The sequence below is a fragment of the Syngnathoides biaculeatus genome, chromosome 19 (assembly GCF_019802595.1).
Source record: "Syngnathoides biaculeatus isolate LvHL_M chromosome 19, ASM1980259v1, whole genome shotgun sequence".
NCBI classification, from domain to species: Eukaryota; Metazoa; Chordata; class Actinopteri; order Syngnathiformes; family Syngnathidae; genus Syngnathoides; species Syngnathoides biaculeatus.
Window position 1 is genome coordinate 14,260,946 of NC_084658.1, and position 23,583 is coordinate 14,284,528.

The window sequence follows — 23,583 nt, forward strand, 5'->3', positions numbered from 1 at the left end:
ATTCCAATAGGTGCGTTGGTGGTTCTCTGTGTGTGTGTGTGTGTGTGTGACATGATCCAATAAAACATCTGCTTAAATGTTTCCCGTCTCACTGCCATCAATATTTGAATAACGTTTCATCATTTGATCATCTTTAGATGGCAGACCAAATTGCACAAAGCGCCGAGAGAAAGTCAGGGATTGATTTTCTCCGAATGAAATAGGACAAGGTTGGCCGCTTTCCGGGAAGCAAGTGACTCAGGTTTGCTTTGTGTTCTCGTTGTTTTAACGTTATAAACGACCCGACCTCCCTCACTTGTTCAGCTTGCATAATCCTGATTCTTTCATGAGGGAGTTTTTTTTTGCTGAGAAAGTCACTACAAATAAGAGATGGGGGGGAATAAAACATCGCAATTTAACTGGAAGAAAGTTGTAATTTTAAGGTGAATATTGATCTCCTGGACTGATCTTGTATACTGGAATTAAATGCGACATTTCTCATTCATGTATTCTTTATCCTCTGTCAGGAACAACTAATATTAGTGTCGTACAGATGAGCTTGTGGGGAGTCGAGAAATCGCAGTTGGCAGTACAGTATATCTGTACGGACCCACCCAAAAAAGTAACATTCAATTGATAAAAAGTTTAATTCTTTTTCCTTCTATTTCATTGTCATTATTGTACATTTATATGAAGTATAACATTGCAGAGGGGTGTTTCACGAATAAAATTTGCTTTATGGCGACCTGAAGGAGATTATTGGTTAACTTTTTTTTCCCGAGTTATCGCCACGTGTTAAGGTTAATAAAGTAGGTACGAAGCTATTTTAAAAAATGATGAATGCAGGCTCACTAGCAAATTTTTCATGCAAAGTGATTGCGGCAAGCTTTTCCCATTCAGATGTGAAATTTACAGCTTTGTGTCATTAATAATCAGTCAGTAACGACTTTATAAACTATTTTTATTATATGGGGTAACGAGTCCATTCATGTGCACTTTTTTTCCGTAGACGCAATTTGCAATAAATTTTCATATGTTTATAAATCCAGTATACTCAATATTTGGTGAGCCTTTTTCACATTTATGATTTCCTAGTTAGGTTATAAAGTTACTGATTTCTAATTTACTCGTAGTGCAGACAGTTGCCTTTAGACCTTTTTGTTTTAAGCCATAAACAAATGATTTTTCTTTTGTATTCCTTCAAAAAAAAGACAGTCTTACTTGAGGTGTGTTCAAGTGGAGAATCTTCTCGAAGTTTACCTCGTAAGTGGAGCCTCCCGTTCGGCCTCGTTCTTGTTCTTGTTGCTTCCGACGCCGACAAGACGCTGTCCCCTGCGACCGAGCCTCTTTCATTATGTTGCACTGAGCCCGAGTACGGCCATGCCCACTTGGTTAATGAGAGGAAATCTGAGCGCTTGCAAATGCTGGTAAAAGGGAAGACGTGTGGCAGGCCTGGAAGTGGGTGGTGGTGGTGGTGTGGGGGGGTTTACAGGCTCTCCATTATCCCTTGTTTATCCAGTCGGGCTTCATTGTTGGCTTTTATATGTGAAAGGCTCGGCGTGACATTTTGAAAAAGCTGACCACCCGGCTGCACATGTGCGGGTTACCATCCATCAAACCTCACGGAAGAAAGCAATTTCTTTCCTTCACCCCTTTCTCCCCCCATTAAGTAACCTTTAAGCCCCCTCAGTCATGGTGGGATTAAGGAATTCTCCTCTCTTATCAAATGAGATGATCAGATAAAGTGCATCGTTAACAGGGCATTACCCGAGCATTCCCGTCAGAGTGGGCATCAACGGCATCGAGAGAAAAGATTGCCAAATAGTGAGCCCAAATTTAAAATGGTTTCAAAAATTGGCTCTTAATTACGTGGTTTAATGAACTATTCATACACTTATGAGGAAAGATCATCAAATTGTAAACCCGAATGTAAAATTGCTTATTAACATTTAAGTGTTTTACAGCATTAGTAAACTTCTGGAAGTCGTGGATGGATGAGACAAGCTTTTCCATATAGCTAGCACAAATCTAAAATGGTATATGAATATTATATGAATAGTATATAGTTACTTAGTTAAAACATAAATAAACTGTAAATCTTACATAGACGGCTGGCAACCAGTTCAGGGTGTACCCCGCCTCCTGCCCCTTGGCTGCTGGGATGGGCTCCAGCACTCCCTGCGACCCTCGTGAGAATAAGCGGCAAAGAAAATGTATGCATGGATATTATGTGGACGAGAAAAACTTGGTAAATCAGGGGCGTGGATGGAAAGCTTGACAAATAGTACATGTAAAATTGTCTACAAATACTGTAAATTAATGTGGCACAGTGGATGACTGGTGAGCACCTCTGCCTCACAGTTCTGAGGACCTGTTTTAAAATCTGGCCTTGCTCCCTGGTCCCTAAATCAGTGACTACTGTAGTCATAGTTGAGTGCTATTTACTTATGAAAAAAATCCAGACGGTGTTTTTTTTGTGTTGGCTGGAACGGATTCACGGCGTTTCCATTCACTTGAGTGGGTGAAGACGCTTTGAGGCCCCTCTGTCATCTTTTTTTCATCAGTCCCGGTGGTATCAAACGCACTGACGAACCTGCGTGTCATGATTGATGCCATTTATTTTTTTCATCAGTGTGGTACTTTTTAGTTTCATGTAGGCCAGCTCGCCTGGACCGGCGGACAGGTGCACGCCGATCAGCCTATTCAAATGCTGTGCATGTTTACATAGCCAGTACCTAAACAAACGGGACAAAATCCTCAGAACAAATGTAGCCAACTCACAATCACAGACACGCGCGCACATGTTGTGGATAATGATGTTTGCTCTGTGATTGGCAGAATGGGAGGCTTGAAAAATAATAACCGGGCAAATATTAGTTTACAGCCCGTTTGATGTGTGGCCGATACAAACGCTCCCCCTTGTTTGAATGGCGACCGTTACCAAGATGGATTAGAAACGCACTGAGAAAGGAAAGCTTACATGATAAAATCATTATATTGGAAATGTTAGTTGGCATTTGTACAACTTGATATCCAAATTCCTACAAAAAAAAACAAAGAAGCAACCTGTCCTTAACTGTTCCACCCCGAACCAGAATCCAAAATGGTTTGTTCCACTAAAGCATTAAATCTAAAGGTAATAGACAAACACGACACAAATCCAGCACTCGACATTGTTTTTGCTTGACATACAAGCCGAATTTATTCTGCGACCCAGCTCGAAACCCAAACCTTAGATCGCATCAACCTGCAATGAGTTCTCATTATTCAAAGACGTCACCTCGGCGTGTTTACACTCCGCAGGGAAATGAAATATTCTATTTATATAGCGGTGACATGCTAATTAGCCTCCCTCGCTAAGCCCTGGATGCTGTGGAAGTGGCTCTGTGATGATATGAGCAGTTTTTTGTCAAGTGGCATTAAATGTTTTACCTGGCCCACAAAAAAAAAAGAGTGGAGGTCTCGTCCCCCGAGGACTCCGCCTAAGAGCAATTCTCATCCATAAGTGATGGGTCGCCAACACACACACATACGGCCACGTCCACACATGCACGCATCACTTGGGTTGTGATTGACAGGCCTGTGCGCCTTGCATATTGCTGCAAACTCAACCTCTTTTATGTAAGATAACATTTAAGCCAATTTTACAAAATTTTGGTGTAAACTAGTGAAAACTTTATCAGGCTATTTCCTGGGTTATGAGCTGGGACAAAGGGACAATACCATTAATGATTTTTGGGCGGGTGGAACAGGTTCTATTGTGACTCAAATGGTTTAATAAAAATGCTCTTACTCATTTTTTTATGCTCAGCGAGTAGGTTATCTGACTACTTCCTGGTTTGAGGAAACCACCAGAGTGAAAAAGAAGCAAATTTCTTTTTACCAATAAAAATAAATTAATTATAGCACATCAATTTATTTCCAGAGGACTGTAGTTGAGGGCTGTCAAACGCATTTTTGTTGCGGGCCACATTGTAGTTATGGTTTCCCTCAGAGGGCCGTTATGACTGAAACCATTCAAATCTCAAACAGCCTCGTGATATTTACACATGAAATTTATGAACCAGTTTTGGAGTCAGAAATCGAGGGTAATGGGTTTTTCAACTATTGTCCATGTTTTTTAAGAAAAAATGCTTGCAATATCTCAATTTTATCATTTATGATATGACTCTGAAACATTGATACTGATTTTAACAAAAATCATGGAAGTTGATACACAAGATTTGCCTTCACGGGCCACAAAAAAATTATGTGGCGGGCCAGATCTGGCCCCCTGGGCCTTACGTTTGACACCAGCGCTGTAGTTGCATTCTTTATAGGTCCCTTAAGTGTGCCTTTTATTATTATTATTATTATTTACAAAGTAAAGGATTACTGAGACATTAATAGTAGATGTAAAACTCGTTGCATTTGTCTGCATGATGATCATACTGCCCCCGAGTGTGCATGATGATAGTATCACGTCATCACAAACTTGATTAATTAAGTTTTGCAAAGTCTTTTTTTTTTTGTGAGCCTCGTTAAGTCGCGACACGGGATATCATCATCTCGAGGCCTCGGCTTGTACGAGAAAAATTGAGAAAACTCCGAGCGGAGAGTCGCGCTGACCTTTTCCCCTGCTCCCCATTTAGCCGGCGAGGACCCCGCGAGATTGGGAACGGGTAATGAAGCGCCTCCGCTCAAGCGGCGCCATTATTTTTGAAGGTCGACGGACGGCTCCGCGACAGCCGGTTTCGCCGTGATAATCACTCGTTTTGGCAGATTGTTTGACACACCGGTGAGCGATTTCTCCCGGTTTTTATCAATGTTATCACAAATGCATTACAAGTTGCTGCTGTGGCTTTGGACCTTAGTCAGGCTTTGGCAGGCAAATGAGGATGACACCACCTTGTGGACACTGTAGCACCCAGCGGGCCACGCTGGTTCCATCAGTGCTCACCTGGCAAATATGTTCATAAATAACATCACTATCTTTTATTTCTTTTTTTTTCTTAATCGCAAAAGAGAATTAGAAAGCGTGGCGGTAAATCTCTGCAAAGCGATGGCGCCGAGAAACGAGGAGATGAAGAGGTACTAGCGTGAAATGGCACGGCCGGATTTACGGCCTCGTCTTTTCCTTGAAACAGACTCATAAATGTTTTCGATGCCGCGCAAATAAATTAGCCGCATCCGCGCGTGCGTCTGCGTGAACCCACGCTCGGCAAACGATTAATAATTGGCTAAAAAAGGTCAGTCATTTTCAGTTCCTTGGATTTACTGCTGAGGTGGTAACAGTATCGTAGTACATTGACGTTATTTCTGGAGCATAGAGATAGAAACTCAAGACATGCTTACCTAACTGTATTCTTTTTTTTTTCAGATATGCCTTGCTCAAGGATTTTAACTACCCCGATATTGATGCTAGGAGCCAGTGGTTTTGCACATTGTACAGTAGGATGAAGCTCGTGGGCTCTTGTAAGTTATAATTTCTTTACATATACAGACATTTGTAATTCTTTTTTTTTTATATATGTTTAAACGCCAACTGGTAATGGCATTAAAACAGCTCAAAGGTTTTTTGTTGTTGATATTTTTACACTTTACACATCTGCTGCTTGTTGTCCAATTCACTGGCAGCCTGCATTTAGCCCTCACCTCAAAATTTGAAGTCAGTATATCACTGCATTTCTATTCTCGTTATTTCCCATTATTGTATTTGAAAGTAAAAAGACTTTAAATTTCTGCTTTCAAGCAAGCGTGTCTCAGCTGGCAATCGAAAGATTAACATTAGTACTCCTGTGTGGAATTTTCCGCACTCTCGAACGTCCTCCCCCTCGCTGCTTCCCACATGCGTGGGGGTCAACAGATTGCCCTGCACACTTGCCCTTTGTACAACTTGCCGTTCATTATAACGCCAGGGAAACTGAAAAAAAAAAACGACTAAACATCATTACAGATTGGTCCTTTCGAGATGTATTCGTGTGTGTAGCCGTATGGAAATGTGCATTTGTGTCGGCGGAGAGCCCCCCCCCCACCCCTGAGAAAAAGTCTGTGAAGTGAATACAGCAACAAAACGCAACTAAAAAACTATTTGTTCCTCGGTATTGTGAGGAACCACTCATCTGCATCAAGCATTTCGCCGTGTATCTATCACTGTATTTCTACATTTTATTACTTTTGGCATTATATTTCAGCTATTTCGTCCAGCTTGGAGAACAGCATTGCATTTTGTTTTTAGAAATACATCTTAACCATTCAGTTACTTTTAAATTATGTTCCTTAATTTCCTAACTGCATTCAAATTGATTGTCGTATAGTGTAAAAGTTTTAAGTTCAATTATTGTAAAGGAAATAGAAATGACCGTATCAAATAGGTCACACGAGCGTTGCTATTTGGGTTTCTACCTGCGACTGCGCTGTAGTGTCAGCACTTTGTGATGAAAGATTCATTGAAGGCCAACTCACTGTAATTAAACTGTATTGACTTAATTACCTCCACGCCTGACAGGGCAATTAAATGGCTCGGGTTCGGGCCCGGCGTAAGCTAACTTTTCCCTGAAGTGTCTGTGACACTCTGTGACCGTCGGGGGGGATAACGTTACCGCCCTGTCTGTCATTACCTGCTTTATTTTGTTTTAAGGCCCTCTTGGAATCACTGTTTATTATTAGTCCTCTGACAAATTAATCCCTTTTCCACGAATTGATAAAACTTCAACGTTCAAGCCACAAACCTGCTGTAAAGTTTAAAAAAAAAAGGGATTCTGCACAAGTTACACCATCTGACAAGGACTTGGTTGGACGTGTTTAAAAACTCAAGAAGTCAAGTCTCAAGAACCCCTGCCCGAAATTGGACGCCAGCCATTGTGGGGGTATTCCAGGGACTTGCGCTTTGATGAATTCCAATTAAAGATTTTGCCCTAATCGTAAGCAGGTATCATCAGGATCATTTCAAGGATTTGCCATCAGCAAATAAGGTGACCACAAGTGCCCCAGGAAAATTCATACATTGGGAAAATGTTGGACAGACGTGTGAAGAATCCATCCATTATCCTAGCTGTTTATCCTCACAAGGGTGACAGGAAAGCCAGAGCCTATCCCAGCTCGCGTCGGGCAGATATCAACACCATCACTGACGAGACTGCCCGCACCAACGTCGGCCGTTTGTACCACTACACCATCAGTGACTTGTGAAGAAGGCATGTCCCAAAATTGAAGTCAGCCATTTGGATCTTATGGTATATTGTAGATTGAAATAATATGCTCGTCCAGACACAAACACGTCACTCTCTAAAAAGTATCGTGGGCCAATAGCTCTGTTTCAATTAAATTCAATCCCCCCAAAGAGCAGCGTCAAGTAATTAATTAATGCCCCAAAAGTGCTCCAACAACTCGCCACGGACGGGGCAAGGCTAATATGATCCCCTGCCATCGATCGCAAGGTGTTCCTGCCACAAGCGAGCCCGTCCGTACAACGCAGGTTCAAAAGGGAAATGATGTCGCGGCGTATCAACATGACCCGTCGCTGTCAACCGGCGGAGACAGATGGCGGTCCTTGGATCACCGCAGCTGCATTCAACTTCCAGCGGAGGGATCACAAGCTTACGTCGTGCGGGCCGGTTGGGTCATGGCTCCAAAAATAACTTTCCTGCTTTTCCTCCACGGAGATGTGCAATCAGTCGCTTGGGAGACTCACAGAATTAAAGGTGCAAACTTTTACATGGCCACTGCTCAAACGATGCACATTAACGCGTCAGCAAAAATCTTGGTAATTCTTAAGATGCTTGATTCAGTTTGGGCTCACTTGGACCAGTGCCCTTGTAGGAATGTATGAAAACCAGCCCTGGGATCCCCCCAAAATGGCCACATGACTCTAACTTTATGTTTATGGGTCCTAGACACTTTTTCACAGATCTTCATTTTCATCATTGAAATTATTGTTGGGGCTATTTAATTTTTTTCCCCCTACTTAGCATTTTCAAACCCAAATATAGTCGTTTGAAACCAGAGTGGCAGACTTCCGTGCAATTTTGGGTTTGGACTGTTAAGGATTTTCGTCATCATGTCATGATCAGCATACCCACACAATTTCCCATTGACCGTAGAAACTGAGGATAGCGGTTAATTTTTTAAATTTATTTCTCACTTTCCAGGATCCGTCATGCATTTGTTTTTCACAAGGAGTCTGCCAAAATGATTGTTTTTGTGCCTCTCTCCACTTTTGAAGCTTTCAAACTGCACAGTGCAAGCAAGAAGGCCCAAATAGAAGAGCAAAGCCTCGAGCTTGTCTTGGCTGTAAATTTACAGAGGTTGTTAAAATCCTCATCTCCTGCTGCTGGCTCAAGTCAAGAAGTCTCGTAGCTCAAAAGACCATGTATCGCAGCGAACACCACCCAAAAAAAACAAATAAAAAAATACAAATTTCCAGGAAGACAAGGGCTCGTACAGAATGTCAACCTCCCAGAACCCGGTGCGGTTGGCGAACACCCAAACAAATAAATGGCGAGGCACTGTGCGTACTATCATATCTATTTTTAAGGAGGGAGGCTGCAAAAGATGACTTCATCGGATGAGCATTTTGAATGAGACAACTGCCCACGGGTGTAGAAGACTGAGGTGCAGCCCTTCTGTTTAGCAACCGCAAGCACTTAGCCATCAGCTGTCGTGGCGTTGTACTTTTAAGTCTACGGTACACACTGGACTGGATGCTGATATTTGATTTTGCCACAAGCATCTTGGCACGTTGTATTCTGTTGCTGTGACATGAAAACTACGGAGACTTAAATCTCAAATCATCTTTCCCAATTGAAATGAATGGAAATGCCACTAATCCAGTCCAGCTTTCCCGCCCCCAACAAAACAAAAACATTTTGCAATGTTTTTTTTTTTAATGAGAAAAATTGCACTCTGCAATATTAGACTTTATAACTACATACCTTGATACAGCAGGCAATCAACCTACAGCGTGGCGTGGCCTACCCAGAAGCCAAGAGAAATTCATAATAGCAGAGAGACATAAAGGCATTCATAGTGGCTAACTAAGAAGCCCAATTTGGACTGTTCCACTCACTATTCAAGCTCTGCTCGTGATTTTGTACTCCAAAGTTCCGCCACTGCTTTTGAACTTAATATGCAGGAGAATGCGCAGAATATTAAAAACTGAAAACCGGAGTGCCCAGAGAAAAGCCAGACAAGGACGGGGAGAACTCCACACAGGCCAGGATTCGAACGCCAGTTCTCAGAACTGTGAAGCCAACACTCAACAACTGCTCCTCTGTTCCGGCACAGCTAATCTAAAAAACAACAACAACAAAAACTCACAGATGAATCCCATTGAGGATTGCGCTTTGCATACCAACTAAGAAGCTCGGATGTGACACGTCCCTTTTTTTCAAGTTGTGAGTCAACATCAGACAAGCGCGGCTTTCGCTGGAAAATCTGCTTGAGATGCAGCGAGAGTTCATCTAAGTCCTCGGCGTGTGTCGCCCTCCGCCACGAGCGGCATTGAGAATGAGCTCCCCCTGTCCTCGCTACGTTCGAAGACCCACAAAGCCAGTCGACGCCCACTAGTCTTCGATCACGACATCCAATTTGACGCCGTGCACCGAAACGCAAACACGGGATGATTGATCGGGCCATCGACCGTCTGTACATCAATCCCTTCTTTTCCTTCACTTGGTTCGTTCCAGCTCCAAGGACAGACGTCAGAATGAGCGCCGGCTTAATTGATACCCGGGAAGCTAGCGTAGCGTTTAAAGAGCAATACGTCCGATGTAACCTTGAAGGAACAGCCAGCAAAGTGTTATGACATCACCGCCCGGACGCTGAACACGATTGAGCACATCAGTACGTTATTATTAGATGACTTGATGAAGTCGTCAGCTAGCCAAAGCTAGCGCTAGGGTGTACTTACGGCCCATAAATATCTGGCCGTTTACCAATTTCGTGAAAAAATATGACCGAGTCCAATAACACCTTGCCACTCTTGACCGTTACAAAGTATGCCTGGAAATGCCGCTGGCTGGAAATTTCAATATCCTCGGCACATTTCACGGATGTTATCAATTGTAATAAGATTGAGTGATTGTGCGATGATTGCTACTGACGATAACCACGTCTCAGTCTCTCAAAATAGAAAAATATCGTCTCGATATGTCGATATCTGTCCCCACAGCTTGTAATTCCTTGATTTAAATTGTATTACTGTGTCAAGAATATGTGAAAATATGGTCAAAAAGTTCACCTAAAACATACACCCGTGTTTGTTCTGACCACGTTGTTGAGATTTAGCATCGATAAAAATCTTATGCACGCTGTATGTAGGTTTCTATGCTATATATCTTATGGTGGATATTGGTTGATTGTTGCCATGGTATTTTTAAATACTTTAAAAATCACACGACTAGGTGTGCAACACTTATTCTACACATTTACCCCAAGGATAATCCATTTTTTTTGTACAGTTTAGTACCATTAGTGTTGTGTATCCTTCGTCTATGCTCCTCTGTTGCCATTGTGAGTCGTATTACACAGCAGGTAGTCACAATGGGAATCCAAATAAATACCACCTTTATTTTTTTTCCCCCAATTAGGACTCGCGGTCCTGGATGTGATATGCAAACACGAGCGGCAGCACTGAGCTCTGCTCAATCGTGTGTGTGTGTGTCACCCTGGCCGCCAACACAACACTGCAGCCTGTGTGGTGAGGACATGGCTACCTTGCTTTGATTGATGGCGGTGGAGAGTGATTAACACGTAGATGATGTAAAAAAAGGTCCTTGGTGGGATTTCAAGTTGGATTTTGTGGTAGCATGATTTCGACACGCAGCCCTTGTGTTGTGCTGCTGCGTGTATTTTTGACTCGTAGGGGTGCCGCTTGCAGTGGCAGAGGTGAACAGGTGTTTGTTGCTGGATGAATGATGAAGTGACACGGATTTATGACTCTGGCCTGTGACGGGCCGTTAAACCGAAGGCCTCTGCTGCCCACTGTGGGCGGCCGGGTGCTTTGTATGGACCCTGACATGGCCGACGTCTATAAATAGCCACAAGAGAAGCAAAGAAAGAGAGAGAAAAAGAAATACCGGTAGGTTGCTGCAGTTTGTGTATTTCCGGCCTTGAACACACACTGGTGTGGACGCGGGCACTGGCGTGCACTCGTTATGCTCGCAGTTGGTGGTTTCGCTGTGAAGGGAGTACTGGACTGTCCCCAAAACTGAATCTCACAAATGGCACATTTTTTTTTCATGTTTTTATTTTTTTAATATAAAGTCCAGGATTTTTCATAATGATGATGCATTGGGAAGCAGGCGGGAGAGTGGGAGATAAATGAACATTTGCAGTTTTTGTTGTTGTTGTGTTTTTGCTTTTGTTTTGAAGTTTTCTATTTGCAAAGATGCAGCAGAAACAAAATGTCTGACCTATTTCAGACATAAATTTTCGAGACATTTTCGTCCATTGTGTCAGGTTGGACATGTCAACCCAACTTGGTGTCGTTTGGTGAAAGTGCAAACCTAACCAAACATCCCAAGGGTTAATTTTTTTTCCAGCTGTCCAAACTTTCTTGACGGCATCAAACCAAAATGGCTGACTTCTAGATTCTTGAGGTTTTTCATGCATCACTTTATGATGACATTTGTATGCAATTTTTTCATTTGGTGAAACTGTTGTGGGACACATTTTACTAACTTTACAGGCGCCATGGTGCCAGCGTTTTTCATGCTAGACCCTCAAAACAATAAATTGACGCCATGCTTGTTCCGTATTAGATGCATAGGCAATTATATATATATATATATATATATATATATATATATATATATATAATATATATATATATAAATATAAATATATATATATAGTGTTGTACAATTTAGTATCTACCGTCTGTCTGCCACATCTGCTTTCCATTGGGGTTCATTCAGGAGATATCCCTACTTGGAGTTCACCAAAATACAAGCTCTGGAATTTCTCAGTTTATTTAAATTGTAAGCTATTTCATTCTCATTCTGAAATTGTATTATTTGTTGCTGATAAATCTTTGCGGCAATCGCCAAACATGGGAAATGACGCGACAATCAGGCGTGTTCAAAATCGCCCGGGGAGTATATTTAAAGTTTTATAGCGATGGCGTCATTTAATAACGGGCAGAGGGATGTATTTAATCTCGACATCCCCTTGACGTGTTGTGTTAATGTGTCGAGTGCGGCGACCAAACAGTAGCGTAGCGGCGCAGCTTTGTCACAAGTCTCTCACTCTATGTAGCGAGCTGACGGACTGCGGCAGCTGCTTCATCCCTCAGCTGCCCACTGCCGTATTTTCCCTTTCCAATTTGTCACAAATTGCGTCTGCTCAATCATGCCAACAACAGTCGCGGACAGACCCCCAAGAACTCCCCCCCCCCCCCCCCCCCGCCCCTTTTCCGCTTCTAATGCTGTCAGCACTTCGCAGAGACTCATCATTATCACCTCATAACACACCACTTTTGCGGGAATACGCCAGCTAGTTCGTGAGGACAGTTCTTGCCTGTGCTTTAAGTTATCAACATCACCACAAGGCGATGAGATCGTAGAGGAATGTCAAATTTTGAGGGCCCCAACATTACAGAAAACTGTTTTTGAAATCCTGAAGAATGAAGATGTATGTATTTTAGGGCTCCACTACCCAAAACTCCCTCAGTATTACTCCCCTGAAAAGTAAAAAAAACACAAAAATGTCATCCATTTTATCTGTTTCACTAATAAACACACTTAGGTGGTCAAGCTTATCATAAGAGGAATGATGGAAAAAGTTTGGAAGAGTCAGGACTAAATATGATGCTGCCTGCCCAACGATGAACATGCCTGACTCGACTCGCTTTCTTCCCCATACTGTATGTCAGCAACTGAACTCGGAAACCTTCTGGAAGTGCATCACATTCAAATCACATGTGACCGTTCAACCAAGAGAGAGGCAAAGCTCCTGTACAGTACAAATAATTCATCACGTCCACATGTGATCTGCCGTTAAAGGCAGTGTGGAGGACGGGTGACCCCCGTAGCGCGCCTTTAACCTTCGAGCCCAGTTCCCGTTCGCCAAAGCGCTTCTTTAATCAATGCGGTTTTATTGATCACTCGTCCCTCGGAGGAAGGGACGTGGCAGGGAAATCAATTACACGTACGCATTGCATAATCAAATTTCTGAAAAGCGCTTGGCTAAGGGGAAATGTTCACCTCACCCCCCCTACACCCACGCAGCAGATCTGCGGGGAAATATCATTGCTTTATGGAACAATATTCACATGAGGGAGAGTGAGCGAGAGGCCGATATGTCAGCGTCGCTAATCATCCGGGAGATAATAAGGGATGCATAATTTAATATTTCTATTTATTCATTGAAGAGGCGGGAGTAAGGGCAGATCATTATGCTTTCATAAGTGGAGGATAAAGCGGGTTTTGATTACATGGCGGAGGCGTGCAGGTGCGTCCGGTTGGCTCCCCTGTTCGCTTGTTCAAGAAGGAACGGTAGGACTGTCATCTTGGTCCAGAGGCAATTAAGGCCATCTGGAGCGCAGTGTGCTGGCGGTGTCAGAAAGTTTTGTTTGGGAGCCCTGAAACTGGATAAAGACCCAATAAATGAACATTTCACCTACTGTGAGAAACAGAGGAAGGAGGCTCAGTTGGGTTTCTGGGGCTGCTTTGCTCCATCTGGCATAAAATGTCTTGAATCTAGGAAGGAAACTCTCAAGCTCATCGAGAACATTCTGAAGTTAAAAGTGATGGCATATATGCTATATTTCAAATAATAATAATCAGAGGATCAGGTTAAACAAAAACATCAAATAAATGGAGGTTTCCACAAAATAATCCAAAAACTGCAAATTCCAAACCACAAATGTGCAGGAGTCTGATGGACCCTCGCCTAATGAAGTTGAAACCTTATATGTATTCCAAAACACTTTAATATCATTTCAAACTCATTTAACAATATTAACCATAGAAAATAGCTTTCAAATTTGATTTAAAAGTTAAAGGATGTTTGGGTGTATGTTGTGATTTAGGAAGCAATAAACAAGGTAAGTACTACTTTCTTATTTGCCATTTTATATTTTTTTACTCAGTGATACATACCCACATTTGTTTGATGAATGCATATACATTTTTTTTTTTTTTTTTTGCAACTATAAGCAGAAAAGCAAAAGGATGCACCGTGGTTCTCTGTACAAATGTACTTTTTCAAGTCCTAAAAGCTGCCGATTCATCAAGTTTGTCATGTGGAAAGTCTGCCGTACAGTATAGAGAGTAGCGATCAACAGTGCGTGCGTCCGCGCCGGCTCCCACAGTGCTGACTTCCCACACAAATCAGCGTTTACGCAACGGTGTGCACCACCCTCCCCGCCTGGAAGCTGCGCGATCTGCCTGCCGGTGGCCAGTTCGTTAGTTCACCTCTCGGCGGGGAGGTGCTGCAGCCGCTCTCCTCTGCTCCCTGCTGTCTGTAAACACTCCAGCTGGACGCTTCGCCCCGGGCACTCGCCTCCCTGCCTTCTTTTTACGCAAGTGGTCGCAACAAGCGGGCGCTCGCCAATGGAGGCGGGACTCTCTTAGTTTTTCTCTCTTTGGGCAACGATGGAGCGTTAGGAGGAAGACGTTTCCGACGGCACGCACACCGGACTCGACAACATGCGGGGCGCAGGGTCTTTGCGCCGTGCCTGTGGATCGCTGTCGTCCGTGGATGCTTGACTGTACGCCGAGGAGGAGGACGAGTGGAGCAGGAGAGGCGTCCCGCCTCGATGGAAGGACTTCGTATGGACAAATGTGAACGAACTTGGCAAGGTAAAGACCCCATGTTTACTTTGTTTCAAAGCAACTCTGTTTGGGATGCAGGTGGTGGAATATGGTGTCGGGAAAAAGGCCTTTCGTGAGAGTCTCATATAGGATTTAAAATAATGAGGTTATGAATAGTTGGTGAAAGGGTTAAGAAAACCTTTAAGGGGATGCAGGTTCACTCCAATGGCTTAGGTTCCTACTTTCAGGGAGGTAAAAGTCACCATAGGGTTGACCACTGTTAAACCCCCCCCAAAAGAGTTTTTTTTGTGTGGTTTGCATTTAATTAGTGTTCTTGCCTAATTAAGTGTAATTAATTATAAACGTTGATTGAAATGCCGAGTAATGGGGTTAATGATGTTTTGTAAGTGTATAAAAACAACGTCTAACTGTCGTCGCTGATGTTTTTGAATGATTCACGGTGACAGAGGTCGAATTGATGCCAGGAATTAAATGCATTGCATTGAAATTGTCAAATTGACCCACAAACAGTATTATTGTTCTTGAGAAACAAATGTGAAATGAGGTTTCATTCCAGAGGACACGTTGTCTCAACTGTGTACAAAGCGGAAGATTCCCAACAACAAAGATGACGATTCTTAGTCACGTAGAAAGCGTTCGTCTTGCTCGCCAAAAGCAGTATTGACTTTTAAAGCAAAATGATTGATTCCGGCCACCACCTTCCTGGAGAGTTGATGAAGCAGGGTCATTACCAATGCTATGGTGTGAATTTGTCAGACCACTGGATGTTTCAACATTTAAACTCTTTGCTCTGTTTCCTCAGGCATGGAGAGACTTGTCTTAAAAGGACCCAGCGCCTGTCTTTAGGCTCATTTTGGTGAACTTTTTGAAACCGTCACTAGGCTTTTGGGTCTTCTCCGTTGCTATGGCCGAGATGTTAGGACCTGCCGGGTTCAAGCCCGCCCCCGTCCTAGCCCTTCCCTCCGTGCCGCCGGAACCCATCGAGATTATCCGCACTAAAGCCCGTTCGCGCCGGGTCCGGCTGAATGTCGGCGGCCTAAACCACGAGGTCCTGTGGCGGACTCTGGACAGGCTGCCGAGGACCCGCCTCGGCAAGCTGCGGGACTGCAACACCCATGAGTCCCTGATGGAGGTGTGCGACGACTACAGCCTGAACGAGAACGAGTACTTCTTCGACCGCCACCCAGGGGCTTTCACGTCTATCCTGAATTTTTACCGCACGGGCAAGCTGCACATGATGGAGGAAATGTGTGCCCTTTCTTTCGGCCAGGAGTTGGACTTCTGGGGGATTGATGAGATCTACCTGGAATCCTGCTGCCAGGCCCGCTACCACCAGAAAAAGGAGCAGATGAACGAGGAACTGCGAAGGGAGGCCGAGACCATGAGGGAACGTGAGGGTGATGGCGAGTTCGACAACACTTGCTGCCCAGATAAGAGGAAGAAGCTGTGGGATCTCCTGGAGAAGCCTGGCTCCTCTGTGGCTGCCAAGGTAGGGAATTGAAAGGGGAAGTGCAATCGTACCACAGTAACAAACCGTATCACCTTTCCTGTTCACGTGAAACAGTATGAATGTTAATATCAACGTTTCAGAACCTAGGAATGAAATTTTGCAACACCTCTTGTAGATCCTCTCATGCGTTAAAGTTATCAAAGCAGGACGTGCCTGTGCAAAGTCTGTGATTGTGTGAGAGGCTTGAGAAAAGTGTATGACAGGTACGAGTAGAAAGCCGGTACCAGGTTCTGTAGTGGAACACCAGAGACTTCAATAAATGGCTGTTAAACTGTGATATCAAAACTAGCACAGAAATGGCTCTCAAAGTCCACGGTATTATCATAAGCATTTAAACCTTTACTGGCGTGTGAAGCGTAACCCCTGAGACTGGAATGGGTACACTACTGATGCAATAACTCAAACATAAAGTATGACTTAGTCGTTTTGTGGTTTGAGAAATTTCTCAGTTGTGGTGCTTGCGCGGGGCTGGGGTGCAAAGTTGCATTCTGACTCACTATGATTTAGCATTTAGTGTGCGTGGATATTCTTTTCTTTAAGTAGTTCCCCCAACTTTATCAGGATCCAACATGGCCTCCACGATGTCAAGGCCACACCTCTGATAAAAAAATGGTGACATCTCCATCACTTCCTCCTCCTCATTCCGTCCATGTTCTGACTCTTCACTTCTCAATTAGGTCAGTCAGCCTCGATTAAATCCAATCGCCGGTCGTTTACATCACATCTCGAGTGTCTTAATCTCATCAGGGCAAGGCAGTGGGCACCCGGAATTTTATTCGATGTCAAGTGGATCATAAAGTAAGAAGGTGGAGTTTATGGTATTATGGAACTTTAGTGACTTGCTTTTTGAGTGACACAGCTGCTTTTTTTGGCTTGAATGATCAGGTTCTTTTCCCCACACAACTGCAGTTAGTGTTGGAGTCCTTGTTTTCATTTTGTACAGTCCACTGACATTAACACTTACTGACAATTTAGAGTCGTCAGTTTATCTAACTTTTACATGTTGAACGTGAGATTTGACAACAACAGATGGATTTTAATACAAATAAGCCGCTCTATAACAGGACAAGTGCTACCAAACTGACGGGAATGCAACAGTAACAACGTTGCAAAAAGGCAATCGAAAACGACAGCATTTGATGCTGGCTAGAATGAAATCTAGTCAGGTGCGCTCAGTCCTGCTATGTTGCGCTTTAGGTGATTCGGACTTCAAGGTACCACTGTAATCAGTTCTGGCAAGACAGAGAACATGAACTGTATTCCTTTCTGTACACTCATTGTTCATGTGTTGTTTCTACACAAAGCTGCAAGTGATTTGTGACTGCCAAAGATGCTGTCAGAGTTTATTTACAAACAGAGACGCAGCACTTGAATGCTGGGATGGATGCCGATAACTAATATAAAGCCGACGCCCTCCGATTCAGCATGCCAGCGATATTTATAAAGCGTAGTCAGTCTTTCTCCAGATATGTATGTGGGTGGTGTGGGGGAAGCCTTTTAAAGGGAAATCCCACCCTTGCTCCTGATTGCATCGACATTTTTGGAGTGCTTTGGGTGAAATTGAGAACATGAATTAAATTGCGTAGTCATGTGATCACATTGCGGAGAGTTCATTTGAAAATAGACTTTAGATGGCTGCACCATGAGGTCAGGGAAGCCTTTTAGAGGCCAAGGGCTGAACCTTTGAAAGCCGTCCATGAAAACAGGCCAGCGCTAAGGTTACACAGAAAGAGGCACTTGAGCAATGTTTGTGATGTAAGCGCAATCATCGCTAGTGCACACTTTTTACACGCTGCACTGCACTTGTAGAGGTCAGTGATGTGACGAGCGAGCCTTTTCCGCACGGTCATTCGAGCTAGGGTTACCTTCATCAGCAACGATCAAATAATTAAGAGGGCAATCCCAGGCCGTCCCACTGTGGAAAATTTAATGTCAACAAGGAAGTTATGTGGCGCAACAGTACTTTGTCTTCCTTGGAAGATGCAGCAACATGTTTGACAAGGAACCTGGAGTTGAACCAAACCGGAGAAGGAAGCATCACAAGAATTTAAAGAGAAGAAAATAATACATGCAGAGCGATGTCAAAAATGCATTCAAAGAAGTTGTGCCCGAGGATGCTGAGTTGGATCATTGCAAATCATTTTGAATGAATAATTAATAGAATGGTCACAGAATGAGAAATGGCTTTACGCCGTAGCTTTTTTTGTGCCCAGCTTTGGCCGTGATGAGCGATCAGGATAAAGATGCAGATCCAGAGGTTAGGTTTGGGTTGTAGGGATTCAGGATAAGGAAAAAGGTGTGAGGGTCCAGGGGTTTGGATTAGAGAGCAGGGATTAGGCTTTCTATGAGAATAATGATTCGCGTCCAGGAGTTTGTGTTCATATGTTGAGTTGGAGATCAGGTAAGGTGTGTCTAAAGGGACTTTGTTTAGGATGTTGGGATAAAGATCAGGTTAGGATCCGCCTTAATAATCAGGATAAAAATGCGGTCACAGGATTCAGGGTCAATTCTACGATAACATGTCAGGATTAAAATGCGGGTCCAGGGGTTGATGATCGAATATCAGGTTACAGAGCAGGTTATTCTGTGTCCTAAGGGGTTAAGTGTTAGGCTGTTTGGTTTGGGATCAGGATAAAGATAGGATTTAGATTTTAATGCCATTGAGGGAGTAATTTGGTGCTCATGCAACTGTGGATAATTTGTCCTTTGTGGAGGACTCCGGTTTTTGTATTCTATGTATACTTCACCCTTGCCACCATCAGTTCATATCCTTGGTCACATTTGTGATTAGTAAGTGTAAATCTATATATTTGGATTAGCATGTTTTTATGTTCATCTGGAGCACCTTAAAGCTGATTCTCATAATGCAATCAAGGATATAATAAGTGTTTTTGAATCCATTTACCAGCCAAGAACTGCTTTTCCAATCAATATCCAGGAGCATTTTAGAGAAATGATTGTTTGTTCTTTACATTTTTGCCCGTCATTTTTAATCATTTGTTCACGCGATGCATATAAATGCAGGCAGAAATGTAATTTCGCGGCTCTCGGAGCTGCTTGTTGCCTTTCACCCGTTCCCCGCGGGCTTTTTACTCCACCGAACAGAGTATCTAGCCTCATGCGATGTCGTTCTCTTGTTGTATCCCACATCTCTGATTGGCCTGAAGCAGACCATCAGGATGCATGGTTAGGTAGAGGTACACCTTACTGCCGCCACCACTCCCATTTCCATCCTCCCCGCTGTTACATGAGCCCTCCAGGGGGCCTCTCTAATCAGCGGAGACTTGCATTTAGGCACAGGCACCTAAATCCTCTTATCCCGCAATCATAATCAGATCAGAGAGAACCTCCTCGATTGTAGACGACGTGAGTTTTCGCGGTGGCTTCATAAGCAGAGGCAGCAACATTTATCATCCACATGACCAACGTTCCAGCCATCTGTATGCGAGCTGTACGCTAGGGAGATGCATCGATGCGTCATGATGGTTTGTGATGCAATGGCCCGATTTGTAAAACTGAGCCTCAAACGGCATTCCTCTCAGCCCTTCCATCCCATTATTAGGTGGCGTACACCCTGTATTGGTTGCCGGTCAACAGTTTGACATTTCCCATCAATCAATCCTTTGACTGTGAAGCTGTGGTAACTTATTATTCCATTGTGCTACCTGTCATTACAGTTTTACTTTACTTGTAACTGTAACAGTTCTAATGGTAGTAGATTTTAGAGCCTATCGTTGTGGAAGTTGTGCTACAGTTTTGCTACATCTTGGCTTTATCGTGAAAAAAAAAAAAAAAAAAAAAAAACATGGGGTTATGCGAATTTGGTGTGTTGCTGTGATGTACCCCAGCAGAATTAATTTTCATGCACACTTTGAATCAGTTCTCAGGTGGCCTAAGATGCTTTAGCTAAATAGCCCAAGAATCAGGCCTGGCTGAAATTACCCTGTTTTGAGGGGGAGTGATCTTGTCTAAGGAAAATGCTTCGACTAGTCAAGTCCTGAATCTGTGAAGTACACATGGATTATATCTCACTTGTGGACGTACAACTTCATCACTGAGCCGGCCAATTACACCAGTCGATTAATGTTGTGGATCATTTGGCACATGCATCAAAACACAGCTGAGCTGGAGCTGGAGTCTTTATCGCTGCTGACTTTGGGCAAGACATATCGTACAACCTGCTGGATTGGTCCATGCCAGCTGTTAAAAGTACATTTTACTTTGGTGCATGGGGAGTAGTTTTGAACTTTTCCTGCCCGTATCATTGGCCCTCGTATGGAGATTTGTTTCTGACCCAGCCATGAAGATCGACTTCTGCTCTCTTCAGAACTTTTCCAAAATGCAAAGAAACAATAACCGTATTTCAAATGCCTGCCACTTGGAAGAGTTTTTGCTGATAATGTTACACTAGTGTGCATCCCAAAAGACGCATCTCAAGGTTGTATTCAAAGCAAAGAGGCCCATATTGATTGCCCTAAAGCTGCGTTTCTAGTAAATAAAAGAGCGTCTTCCTGCGCCATAGTTAAAAGGGAAAAAGAGTGCACTGGAGGTTATTTAGAGAGAGCCACTAATGCAGCAAGCGCCCTTTGCCGATGCCAATTAGACAGCTGCAATAAAAACACTATCGCCCAGTCTATCAAAATGATACCAAATCAGATCCATGATTGGACTAAGATTGAATAGAACGATAACGGTGTCGACTTGACTTTTTCAGATGACGTTGTGGCCATAAAACCAGTGTATTTATTTAATTTTTTTTTTTTTTTTTTTGCTTTGCCTCGCTAAAACGAGCATCCAGCTCACTGGCGTTCATTTGCTTGATTACCAAAGAGGGCTCGCACGTGGAAGAATTACAGCGAGAGGGCCCCTGCCGGTCGCGTTGCCTCACACGTGCCCCGTGATTTATCAATCCGGAGGAATGGGAAACAGGGAGGAATAAACGGCCTTTCTGACGTTTGAGGAAAAGACGTGGCAAAGTTGGAGTCGGCAAACCTATATCAATTAAATTTTAAAAAGAGGAGGCCGTTTACGAGACGAGACAATACTTATTAGGAAGCTTCACTGTATCCGCTGGGATAGAGCTTGAGCTAGTATAGAAATGTAATTTTTGTTTTTTTAAACCGAGGAAGAGGCTTGTTCCCATTTTTCTGATCTCAACCTTTACGGGCAACGGACTTAGCTGATGTCATTATTAAAATTTTTTTTCTGCTGGTTGCAGCCAAGCAGTGCGTTCCATTTACCTCGATTGCATCAAGACAACAGTAATTAACAGTTATAAAAATGTGTTAAAGTGGGGAAAAAAACATGGCTTTGACGTAGCAGCAAGCGGCGGCGATTGCACCACCCATCCTGAGCGACAATCGAAAGTGTGGGTTCTTCGTTCTGCCTTCTTCAATTCCTCGCCATCCTCCCGTTCCCTGTTCACTGTCGCCCTCGTCCCTGGGAGGCGCCGCAAATTGCGGGGAAGAAAAGCCGGCGGCAGGGAAAGTGATCATTCCCGTGAACGCTGGGTGTCCATTACATGCGCCACTGATCACACACACAAGCGTGTGGACCTTTTGTACCACACCGTGTAGACACGTACGCCTTTTTATTTGAAAACAAAAGGCTGAGCTCAGCTTATTTTTCCCCGTGCCCAGTGTAGGAAGTTATTGCCACCCTGACATCTCCCTCGCTCGCTTGCTCGGCACCACTTTGAGAACCTTTCACCCTCCCCTTCCTCCTTCCCTCTCGCGCTGCACGGCAGGGCAGCTGCTCTCATGGCCGCGACTTGAAATGCTTTTCAGCAACATTGCCAACAAGACTTCCCATCCTCTTAAAGCTCTTTGGCTTCCCAGTGCTTCCTCTCGTCACCTCTTCCCTCTCCAGGGAAGGACGCTGGATTCCCCGCCTGATTGGAATTCAGAGCGGTGTTGTTACATTTGGCGCACTATCGATCACCTTTAGTATTCATCAAGTACATCCTCAGGTGGCTCTGCTTCCTGCGCTTATCAGTGAAACGTACGAACCTTTGGTCTCTCTGGTCCATGGCAAAGCCTTCTCGCTCTGGATTTCCACTTCAGCTTCCAACCAAGGGTCCCTTTCCAGTGTTTTCTTTCCCCAACTATCTCCCTTCCGATAATACTGGTGTTACATTTACTGAACACTTGAGACAATACCCCAACCTTTAGGCCTTTCGTAACCCTAAACCATAATATTGTGTTTACACCTGAACCAACACCTAATCCAACCCTCCCACAAACTTTGCTTCAAGCCCACCCTAATGCTCCCCTAACCCCCAAACATTGATATTACTACTCTAACCACAGCCCTGTACGAACCCAAACCCTGTTTACCATGATGATTTCAAATTCCATCCTGTGTATGTGTGTAGTTGCCTGTGTATACTACCAAAACCTCAGTTTACAGTTACTGAACAACTGAAAATGACATGAAATACTCAAAGTGCCTTACCTGAGCCCATCCTTGAACTACCCCGAAGCCTAATCTTCGGCTAGCCTAACTCCAACCAATCCACTAACCCTGCCCTAATGCTGGAGATCTACTGTGGATCTTTTTTTGATGTGTGTGTACTACAGTATTTTATTTCCAGTTGCCAAGGAACTGTAGATCAAATATATTGGAGTCACATTGGCAAATGTCCCATTCATTTTTAGGATTTTCTGAAGTAACCTGAGGAAATCTGATTTCATGCTTTATCCCTCTTCTTGATGCAAAAAAAAAAAAAAAATGCAACACATCTTAAATGTAGCCAAAAAGTGCTTGGCGGAGAGTTTGCGTCCCGTCGTTTGCCTTCCTTTGTGTTTGCGTGGTTGCCACGGTGACCGCCGCCCGCACCGCGATGACTTATCGGCACCGAAGGGAGCGCTTCATCTCTGCCCAGGCTACGTGAGAAGGCAGAGCAGCTGGTACGTCGCCACCCCGCCGCACCACCGACCTCGCTTGCAAAACCAGGGGAAGTATTTTTTCCCGGCTTCTGTGCCTCTTTTTGATTTCCTCGCATTTAATACTTTTTTAAAAAGGCTTTCCGAGTGAGGTCAGGATGCAGTTGAACTTATTCGGTCTTATTCGCTGCACCTCCGTGATATCCCATTTAAAGATTTAATAATCTTGCTTCCCTCTCTGTTGAGGAGAAGCAGACGGGCCGGCTTTTGTGTTTATGTGCGAGGAGGAAAAAGAATCTCTTCCAGGCCGATCAGACGTTTTTACTGCACCTCAGCAGCCAAAAGGGTGACTTGCATGGAAGCCATTATTTAAAAATAAAACCGCAAGGGGAATAGAATTAGTGAGGGGGAAAAGAGGTCGCGGCTCCTCGTTAGCCAAGGTGTGGGATTCTGC

General features: G+C 43.8%; 1 protein-coding gene across 4 annotated transcripts in view; it reads left to right on the plus strand.

Moving 5' to 3' along the window:
* Window positions 1-23,583, plus strand: part of kcnb2b (potassium voltage-gated channel subfamily B member 2b) — a 156,920-nt gene that overhangs the window by 91,869 nt on the left and 41,468 nt on the right. For 3 of the 4 annotated variants that reach the window (XM_061806051.1, XM_061806050.1, XM_061806052.1), the window contains 3 exons: window positions 5,339-5,433; window positions 14,568-14,762; window positions 15,538-16,224. In XM_061806051.1, coding sequence (XP_061662035.1) covers window positions 15,640-16,224 — 585 coding nt within the window. In that variant the 5' untranslated portion in view covers window positions 5,339-5,433; window positions 14,568-14,762; window positions 15,538-15,639. Of the gene's footprint in view, window positions 1-5,338; window positions 5,434-11,841; window positions 14,763-15,537; window positions 16,225-23,583 lie in introns of those variants that run through there. The other variant, XM_061806053.1, reaches the window with a different exon arrangement.